At 45.7% G+C, this 9901-nt stretch overlaps 1 protein-coding gene and 1 non-coding gene across 2 annotated transcripts; one reads left to right on the top strand and one right to left on the bottom strand.

Moving 5' to 3' along the window:
- Positions 1-1152: 1152 nt before the first annotated feature.
- On the bottom strand, positions 1153-2818 carry RPS29 (ribosomal protein S29). Its single transcript, XM_087922501.1, has 3 exons — positions 2658-2818; positions 2310-2409; positions 1153-1433 (listed from the first exon to the last, which is right to left on the bottom strand). Exons 1-3 carry the CDS (start codon positions 2717-2719, stop codon positions 1425-1427), a joined length of 171 nt encoding a protein of 56 aa, XP_087778627.1. The 5' UTR covers positions 2720-2818; the 3' UTR covers positions 1153-1424.
- A 71-nt stretch (positions 2819-2889) lies between these two features.
- Positions 2890-3188, top strand: LOC148128300 (signal recognition particle RNA). Its single transcript, XR_015741344.1, has one exon.
- Positions 3189-9901: the final 6713 nt, after the last annotated feature.

The raw sequence follows: 9901 nt of genomic DNA, 5'->3' as shown, positions 1-9901 counted from the left end.
ACACATAACCATGTATCACAATAAGTTAATCTTGAGTTAGCATGTCATGCCACCATATAACCATGGTTTAGTTTTTGTTAAACTACATTCCAATATGTCATTTGAAATCAGGTTAATGCAAGCTATGAACCATTATGATTTGCTCCTTTTAAGCATTACAGTATGGCTTTCTTTCTTTCATCCTGCCTGAACAATACTACATTTCCAACACAGCAGCCAATTACCTGAACTTAAGTAACATCCTCAGGAGAAATAAAGGTAGTGTAAAAAAACATGAAATAGGCTGACAATGAGTAGGACAAACTTCTATTCACAGGTTAGCAATAGGATGCAAATGACACAAAAGTCCCTAAGTACGGGGGATTTGCACAGCATTCCCTCTGGTTACTTGGTATCATAACCATGTATCACAATAAACAACAGCAAATGACAACTAACCTTAAAATCCAAAACGCAATACACTAAACCCATGATGGCAAACCTATGGCACATAAGCCGTCGCCCCAGCTCCGCTCTGCTCCACATGCATGCCTCCCACCAGCCAGCTGGTCTTCGGGTCTCTGCCATGCATGCACCAGGGGTAGAGGTGGGCATACATGTGCAGGTGATGTATGCGCATGCATGGGGACAGGGCACATGCGCAGGGGATGCACAAATATTGCATCTTGGGGATGCATGTACGCCTGTGCGCTTTGGGTACTTGGTGCCGAAAAGATTAGCCATCACTGCACTAAACCATAAATTAACCATACATGCTTGATACTCATGTTTCGATACCATGTTCTACTAAATCGAAACATGGCGGACTAATATACATTTCACCACTGCTAAGATCGTTTAAATTTATAATGGCTATGCAACAAGATTGAAGAAAAACAAAACCACAGGAAAAATGGTGTATTATCTCTGGAGGATTAGTTATGAGACAAGTAAAATTTATAAATATTTGTACTTAAGGAATTCACCACCCAATGCAGTGGCAATTCATTCACACTGAAGCAAACCTTTAGGGATAAACCAATGGGGATATAGTGAATTTACAACTGATTTTCAGATTTTGATTTTAAAAAACTTCTAACACTACTATACCCAATTATAGTGTTAGCTTTATTTTATGCCCTTTAGGTCAAAAATTCATGCAGCAAACACAACTTTGGATTTTAAGTCATTTTTTATTTAAGAACCTCCAAAAATAGATTCTCATACATATGCTACAGATGACATGTCAATATGGCTAGAATTATGGTGATTGTAACATATTAATAAGAAACATTGCAATAATTGGAATAAACGAAGCCCAGTACTTCTATTGTATAGAGTTGCACAGTAGAAGTCTGGCGAGAGACTCTTGTCCAGCCCAGTCTTCCAGCTGTGCCAATCTCTTCCTATGTCTTTTCAAACCATCTTCAACTATTTCTGTAGAATTAATCCAACTAAAAGACAAAAGAAATAATCACATTTAATGTTCCTTTTTCAGAGGCTACAATTCTACATCTTTCTTTGTTATCTGTATTCACTTGAACTTTTACAATACAGGCAGTCCTCGACTTATGACCACAACTGAGTCCAAAATTCCTATCGTTAAGTGAGATATTTGTTAAGTGAGTTTTGCCCATTTTACAACCATGCTTGCCACAGTTGTTAATCTGAATCACTGCATTTGCTAAGTTAATAACCCAGTTGTTAAGTGAATCGGGCTTCCCTATTGATATTGTCAGATGGTCACAAAAGGGGATCACATGACCTTGAGACACAGCAATGGTCACAAATGAGGCAGCTGCCAAGCATCTGAATTTTGATCACATGATCATGGGGATGCTGCAAAGGTCATTAACTGTGAAAAATGATCACCAGTTGCCTTTTTCCATGCCTTTGAAACTTTGAAGTCAGTAAATGAACTGTTTCAAGTCAAGGACTACCTATACATTACTTTTTCCATCATATTTTTAACAGCACTTGGAATTTGGGTAGTGATGAGGAGTCATGGGCATTGCAGGGCAACCCAAAATAGCGGATCCTTCCAGAAGTGCATGAACATAAAATCACAGAGCTTGAAGGGACCTCTGAAGTCATCTAGTCCAGCCCTTGTTCAAAGCAAGAGAGCTTGCTGGTCAAGTGGCTGTGCAATCTTACTTTTGAAAAACTTCAGGGATGGGAGTACCCACAACTTAGAACTGAAAGTTGTTCCATTGATTGTAGTGTGGCAGCTGAATAAGCCTGGGAACTCTGGGCAAGGAAGGTGGCAGTGGGCAGCCCAAAGCTCACGGATGGCATGGCTGGGGCCTACACAGCCGCCCCCCCCCCCTCACCTTAATGAAGCCGATGTCCTTGGCGTACTGGCGGAAGCACTGTCGACACATGTTGAGGCCGTACTTGCGGATCAGTCCGTGCCGGTTGGAGCACACGCGGCTGCGGGAGGAAGAGAGGCCGGGTGAGCCGGGCCCAGACGCTTCCCGGCTCCAACCTTCCCCCCCTCCGCCCTCTCCCCTCTCTGCTCCCGGGCGCCCCCTTCTCCCTCTCCCACCCCGCTGCCGGGCGCTTCCCTCCCTACTGCCCGCCGCTGCCAGGCCCGTCTGCCCCCGGCGCAGAGAGGCCGGGGCGGGCCAGAGGGAATTGGCGGCGGGCCTTTCAGAGAGCGGGGAGGTCCGGAGACCCACCAGGATCGCGATCCCTGCCCGAACTTCCTGGGGTGGCTCCAGTAGAGCTGCTGGTGTCCCATGGCGGCGGTCGCGTGTCTGGGCCGCCGAAAAGGGCAGAAAAGGAAAGGGCGAACGGCGCAGGCGCAGAGGAAGGAAGCGCTTTCCCCCCCACTCCTCCTCCTCCTCCCCCCCTCGGGTGACGTCACGGCGCGAAGCGTCTCTAAGTAAGCTAGAGCGGGCGGTAGCAGCAGCCGGGCGCGGTGGCGCGAGCCTGTAATCCAGCTACTCCGGAGGCTGAGGCTGGCGGATCGCTTGAGCTCAGGAGTTCTGGGCTGCAGTGGGCTATGCCGATCGGGTGTCCGCACTAAGTTCGGCATCAATATGGTGATCCCCGGGGAGCCGAGGGCCACCAGGTTGCCTAAGGAGGGGTGAACCGGCCCAGGTCGGAGACGGAGCAGGTCAAAACTCCCGTGCCGATCAGTAGTGGGATAGCGCCTGTGAATAGCCGCTGTAGCGTAGCCTGAGCAAGATAGCGAGACCCAGACTCTTTTGCACCCACCCGCCGCCACAAAAATCCCCCCCTTTTTTTTCATTTTTCCTCCGCCACCGTCCGACTATCGGGGTGGGGGTCGCGAGGGTCGCCCCTGCCGGGTTGCCCCTTCTGGTCGCTCCGCTGCCCCCATTGCTTTTCGCCGGTCCCGCAGCACCTCCTAGCGGAAGGCGACGCCAAGCGCTGCTCCCGCCGACGCCGATTCCCCCCGTTCTCCAGCAGGAGTCGCTCCGCTCCGCCAGCTCGGCCCTTTCGCGATCCTCCGCCTACCTTCGCCTTCAAAACCCGGCGGGAGGGTGGCCGAGCCCCGAGCCGGGCTGCTCAGGCCCACGAGGCCGTTGCGGTGGCCGAGAGCGAGGAACCCGAGCGAGGGAGTCCCCAAAGCCTGGCGCTGTCTGCTCTTTCTCACCCGGGGGACTGAAGGGCCAGGAGCCAGGAGAAAGCGACCCTTTTCAGGCGAATCCGGAAAGGAATTGCACATTTCGGCGCCGCTCGAAAGACAAACGCCAGTCGGGACAGGGAGCGGCAGGTGTGTTGCGAATGGCCCTTGGGTGTCAAGAGGCGGGTTTGGGCTTCGTGGGAACCGGGAGCCCCTCTCTCCTCAGAGGGTGGAGGGGGGGTAGCGCTTTCCTCGAAGTCGAAGGGCAGCAGAATCGCCGGGGGGGGGGCGCAAACCAGATTGGGGTGTATTTTGAGTGAGACCCCGCAATCCAGGTTCGGCCCCTCATCCCGCAGCACAGAACACAATGTTCCTTCAAAAGTATTGTAATTGATTTCTCAAATTTATATGCCACCCATTTCACTGTCATGTGACCCTAGGCGGCTTACAATCCAATAAAACAATATCGTAAAAGATTAAAACACTGGGGCAATATATATCCCATTAAGATTAGCAGAAAAATACTAAGTTGGGGAAGGGTTTACAGTGTAGTGGGGGTGTTATCTTCTCTTTAATTGGAAGATCAAGGCCTCCATCCTGACTTTTTGATAGCCATGTGAGTCCCTGCAAAGGTAGCTGATTCTTTTTGTAGAGCAAAAAGGTCTTTTGCACTCAGGTAACATCTGTGTCGCTGTTCATGTCCCAATTATGGGTGACACAGCCCTGCTGAAGCTGTTCCTCTTTGGAGGGGTCATGATCAACCCCATCATTACAAAGCCTGTACCTTGGATGGTGTGAAGATTGTGTGCCAGGCAGAGGTTGTGGCCCACTGGTTGAATGTCACCTGCTTAGCCTGGAAGGCAAATTTTGTGTCTGGGAACAGACAGAAGTTCACCTAGGACAAATGCCGAAGTACTGGTGACACATGGTGGCAGATTTGCTGGCAGAACTTAGGTGCAGTCATGGAGAGCTAGCCCAGGGCTCTCCAACCTTGGCAACTTTAAGACTTGTGAACTTCAACTCCCAGAGTCTGCAAAGCTGGCTGAGGAACTCTGGGAGTTGAAGTCCACAAGTCTTAAAGTTGTCAAGGTTGGAGACCCCTGGGCTAGACAGTGGTTTAAATGGTGATGCAGCTGGGAGATTAAACCGTGAGGGGCTTGAAACCAGTGGTGGGATTCAGCCAGTTCGCACCACTTGGGAGAACCAGTTGTTAATTTTCTGAGCAGTTTGGTGAACTGGTTATTGGAAGAAATCATTAGGGCAGAGAGCCGGTTGTTAAATTATTTGAATCCCACCACTGCTTGAATCCCTTTTTGGACAAGATGGACCTATCCTAAATAGACAGGCAACACTTGGATGAGAATGATGCCCACCAGATCTTTGGGTTATTAATTCCCATCAGGTCCAACAAGGATAAGATGTGGTTTTGCTGTGGGAAAAAGTAAGTCAGGAAAAATCTGGCAGCAGCAATTGAGTGTTCCAGGTCTTGGGGGCCAAAAGCGGAAGGAGGAGAGTGTCTTTTGAGAAAGGAGGAGACGACCTGCAGAGGAAAGTTGAAGGTCAAGACCCCTTGGAATCAGGCTGACCTCCTGATGACTTCTCAAGAAGCTCCCTGTAGTGTTTTTTTTTCACACACAGGTTGTGTGCCTGTGTTTTTATTGCTGCATTCTTTCAACTCCTGGATCACAACCTGAGGATTTTCTAGTGATCACCCATCCAAGGTGGAATCCAGCCAATCTCTGCTTCCCTTTTCAACATCAGCTGAAGTCAGCCAAATACCAAGGACTAATGAATGAAGGGGAGAAGCAGAAATTTGCTGGAGGAGAAAAGGGGAAATGGCAGAGCTGCAAAGTTGCATCCCGTCCTTTCTCTGCTATCGCTCTTTTTTCTTTTGCCTCTGGAGCATCTGGGCCTAGGGGTATTCTGGGAGATGAGAACGAGCCCATTTTAAGGACCACCAACTTGGCCGAGCAACCTCACTTCTTCCTATAGTTTGAGAATTATTTTCAACAACAAAATTGGTATTCAGCGCAAATGCATTAAGATGATGCTCAGATCACTGTTTTAATTTAAAAGCAGGGAAAGGAAAATGTCTCTAGTCCATGGCAGTAAATATTCTGCATCCAAGAATGCCTATGTTGCACTGACATTAAATGAGATTTGGAGATTTCTTAAACCTTTAGTGTTTCCCTTTGGAAGCTAGGTGGCAGAAGGAACTCAAGAATAAAGGACTTTGCAGCCTGAGAATTTCTGTGGTGGCTGGAAGTGTGATGCTGAGATACTTATTAGTTGGTAATTCGTTGTCATGACTTTTTTAAAGGTTTTCTCTCTTTTTTTAAATTCTGAAGTTGGTATGCTGCAAAGTAAAATCCAAGCTTCTAGTACATTTATTTGCAGTCTCCAACGTATCCTTTGGGATGGTAAGCATCCTGGGCAGACTACCAGTTTATATCAGTTTGCCAATAGCTCTGCCTATTCTGGCAGTAATTTGGGGCCTATACTCACTCCATGTCTTGAAATGAACCCTTGTATCAAAAAAGGTGACCTGCTTGTTTCTTAGTTGTGTGCAAATAGGTTCATCGCATGATTGAGGGAATCACTATTTTGTGATCACTTGGCCAATATTGATGAAATAAGAAATCTGGACTGAGTTTTTCTATTCTTCACCCTTCAACGTACAACAGACTAAATCAGAACTTGATAAATTTTGTGTAAATTCAACCACTGCAACTTGTGACCCATTGTTATAAAATTTAATTCAATTTAGTTCAGTTTAATAGCTAAATATTTCGGCCTGCCCAGCAATGGTTTTATTCAATCAACAATGGTTAAGCAAATCAGTGGCTCGGGCAGCCTGCAGAGTGCAGATATTACCAATGACTTGATCTATTGGTTATAACTCTGTTATTCTGCATTCTGCTTCTGAAGTATCAGAATTATAGTGGGGAGAGAAATGATCCCTCTTAAATAGGATTAAAGAAGAAACACCTCCCAGAGAGAAATGTGGGGAGAAAGGCAATGTCCACCAAGCAGGTGCCTAGCCTACCTAGCACAGCCTAGTCTGCTTCCTGTGCAATGGATGGCAATGTTGTGTTGGAAGAACACAGTTCCAAGTGGGGAAAAAAGACACTGGAAACATGCAGAGGTAGGTGGTATTCAGCAGGTTCTGACCAGTTCTGGAGAGCCGGTAGTGGAAATTTTGAGCAGTTCATAACACCACCTCTGACTGCCCCCCCAATTTATTCTCTGCCTTCCGAGTTCCACCTGATCGGCTGGGTCTTTGGTTGCCCTGCACAGGAGAATGGAGCTGAAAAACAGGTTAGTGGGGTGGAGAGGGAATGGAGATTTTGCAGTATCCTTCCCCTGCCACACCCACCAAGCCACGCCACGCCCACAGAACCGGTAATAAAAAAAAATTTGAATCCCACCACTGAAACATGGTGACTACTTGGAAAAATGGTTTAATGGTGGACAGGATCACATGCCTTGGAGTTCTTCAGCGAAGAAAAGGGAAGAAATGCTGAGAGTCCCTTGATTTTAAACCCTTTCTGGCTTTGAACTGTTGAAAGCTAAAGTCAAATACCAGGGACCAGTTAACTCATAAAATAATTGTATGATGTTTTAGAGTTGTCAACAGAAAGGGAGGGGGAAGCAGTGTGACAGCTTGCAACTGAACCTGCATTCCATAAATGTTTTCAAGATAGTAACTAGGTGATGGAAGTTTCTGCCATGCAAAATTCTAATTGGAGAGCATGATTGATGACTCTTGGCTATGGATGTGTCCCATTGGGGAATATGAATTATGATATACCGGGCGGGAGGGGAACCTGGTCCAAGGTGACAATGAATGATGTGTCTCAGAGTTGGCTACATCCAGGCAATGCTGCAATTTTTCACTCCCAATACATTTTTTTGAAGTTTTGAAAGTCTGGTTCAAGACTCATAATTTAAATAGGATTAAGTGCCGGAATCCTTTTGCAGGTTGGAATTTCCCAGCTGGGATGACTTGTAGCAGAAGGATTTGAAGTGAGCTGAGTGAAAGCCGGATCTAGTTTATTGTTCTCAGGAAGGCAAGCAACAACAAGAACAGCATTTCTGGGACTAGCAAAATTCCAAAACTGTATACACCTTTATACCCCTTTTTCCTTTGAAGTCGATTTTTAGGCTTTTGTGTGTGTGTGTTTGCTTTAAGGGTTTTAATCCTGTTACACTTGAGTCTTTCTTTCCTGGGGCAATCTCTGTGAGGAGGAAGGTGAGTGAATGCTAGTGTGTTCGAGTGAGTAAATTGTTTTATAATCTAGTCTCCATTTTTAGCTTTTTGTTAATGTTTTATTCTCTATAATTAATCTTTTGTGTTCATTTTTTGTAACATCCTGGGCTTTCTGTTTGTTTTTAGCTAAATTAATCTTTCGTGTTTGTTTTTTTGCAATGTCCACGGCCTTAGGTTTGTTTGTTTTTTTCTCTTCCTTGCTATCATGGTTTAATTTCTCTTTTCTTGCATATCCTGTTTCGTAGTTTAGTTTAGTTTACTTTATTGTCATTGCATCTTGTACAACGAAATCAAACACCATCTTCAGTGCACATCATGACCATGACCATGAAAATAAACACAAACACACATCGTTCACCCTTCACACATTGAACCAGAAACCCTGACACCACACCAACACTGCAGTATACAGCAGAATTCAAAAGAGCTACTGCCCTGGGATAGAAGCTTTTTCAGCCTATTTGTCCTTGTTTTTATTATTCTGTACCATCTGCCAGATGGTAGTAGTTCCCTTGCTACAGAACTTCCTGGGGCACAGGAAGAATATCCTGATTGGTTGCTGTTAGAGGTCATAGCTAGCGCTATAGGTTGTCTGCTAAGTCTGGTTGAATCAGCAATAAGTTTGCTGGGTGATGCAATGAAGGGCAATTGAATGGCTCTGGCTGAAGAAGGTAGATCTTTGTTATGTAGAATAGGCTGGTCCAGGACTTAATGGTCCATTAACAAAGGTGTGGGGGTTGACTTTCTGCCTCTCTGAGTTTCTACTTCTCTTTTAGGGGAAATATTCTGCCTTTTTAATATATCCTAAAAGATTTCATTTTCCTAGAAGAGGGGTGCATTTTAATTTCCAACAGTTGCTAGCGGAAGAAACACTTTTGTTCTCAATCTGGGCGCCTTATGACCTCTTGCACAGGTTTGCACAGATCTGCATAATGCCACTCCAGGTGACACACGATGTCTGCATAGTGAGCCGCTCAGAATCCTTGCAATACCCCATCCGAGCTTGTCTCTCTCTCTCCGAAAGCCACCTAAAGGAAGACTCGGCTCTGCTTACGTGTGGATTAACACCGATCCTCACTGCAGGTCGACTAAATATAAGGTAAGGCAGCGCAAGAAACAAGGAAGGAGCTCTGTGGTTCTTATGAAGCAAGCCATATGTCTCTTGGTCCTCCTTTTGTAATTGAGCCTAGCGGGTTGTGCCATTAGTGAGCTCTATGACTTTTGCTATTCTAATGATAGTGGGTTAATCCTATTATGTCCTAAAGATCATGTCCTGTCCTTCTTAATCCATCACCCTGGAGCTGATGATGTTTTGTTTATGAATAGGTTGGCCAGGATTTCTCAATGGGCACAAAATCTCCATTTCTAAAGACTTCAGACATTTGCTGAAGGCTGTTTTGCTATCCTGGAAGACTGGGATTGCCTTTCAGAACATTTTCTCCTTTGGCGAAATATAATATTCTACCTCTTTTAATGTTTCCCAAAATATTTCATTCTCTAGAAGAGGGGGATCCTTCACTCATTCTTTACTCATTTACTTAGTTCGGGAGATGCTTTATTTATTTACTCACACAATTAATTATTTAGCCCCACATCTCAACCTCTGACTTTGGCAGCTCCCAAACAGTTAGAAAATATAAAAATCATCAAAACAACACAATATAAAAACAACACAACTCCATACTTATAAGGAGTTCTGCCATCTTCTTTGCCTGGTGGGGGAGAGAATAGAGGAGAGTACCTGGACCAAGGGGAAGAGGTGTAGACGTACACACCTGCGAGCACATATATATACACATCCCACACACACATGCCAGAGCCGCCTAAGGAGCTGAGCTCCTCCTGCCTGCTTTGGAGCCCCCACTGAGTGTGCCCCTATCAGTATGAGTATTGAAATTTAGCAGATCAAAGGCCCTAGAGCTGGATCTAGATGAGATATTGCTTAGTCCAATGTTTCTTAAACTTTTGGTTCCTCTTGGGACACCCTCCCATTAGGGAGGACCCTCAAAGAGCTTTTGTTTGTATGAATTGTATTTATTGATATTTACCACATTAAAAAGTAA

Source organism: Pseudonaja textilis, chromosome 1 (assembly GCF_049901715.1).
Source record: "Pseudonaja textilis isolate UNSWEBS1 chromosome 1, rPseTex1.2, whole genome shotgun sequence".
Taxonomy (NCBI): domain Eukaryota; kingdom Metazoa; phylum Chordata; class Lepidosauria; order Squamata; family Elapidae; genus Pseudonaja; species Pseudonaja textilis.
This window is presented reverse-complemented; position numbering and strand designations above follow the sequence as displayed.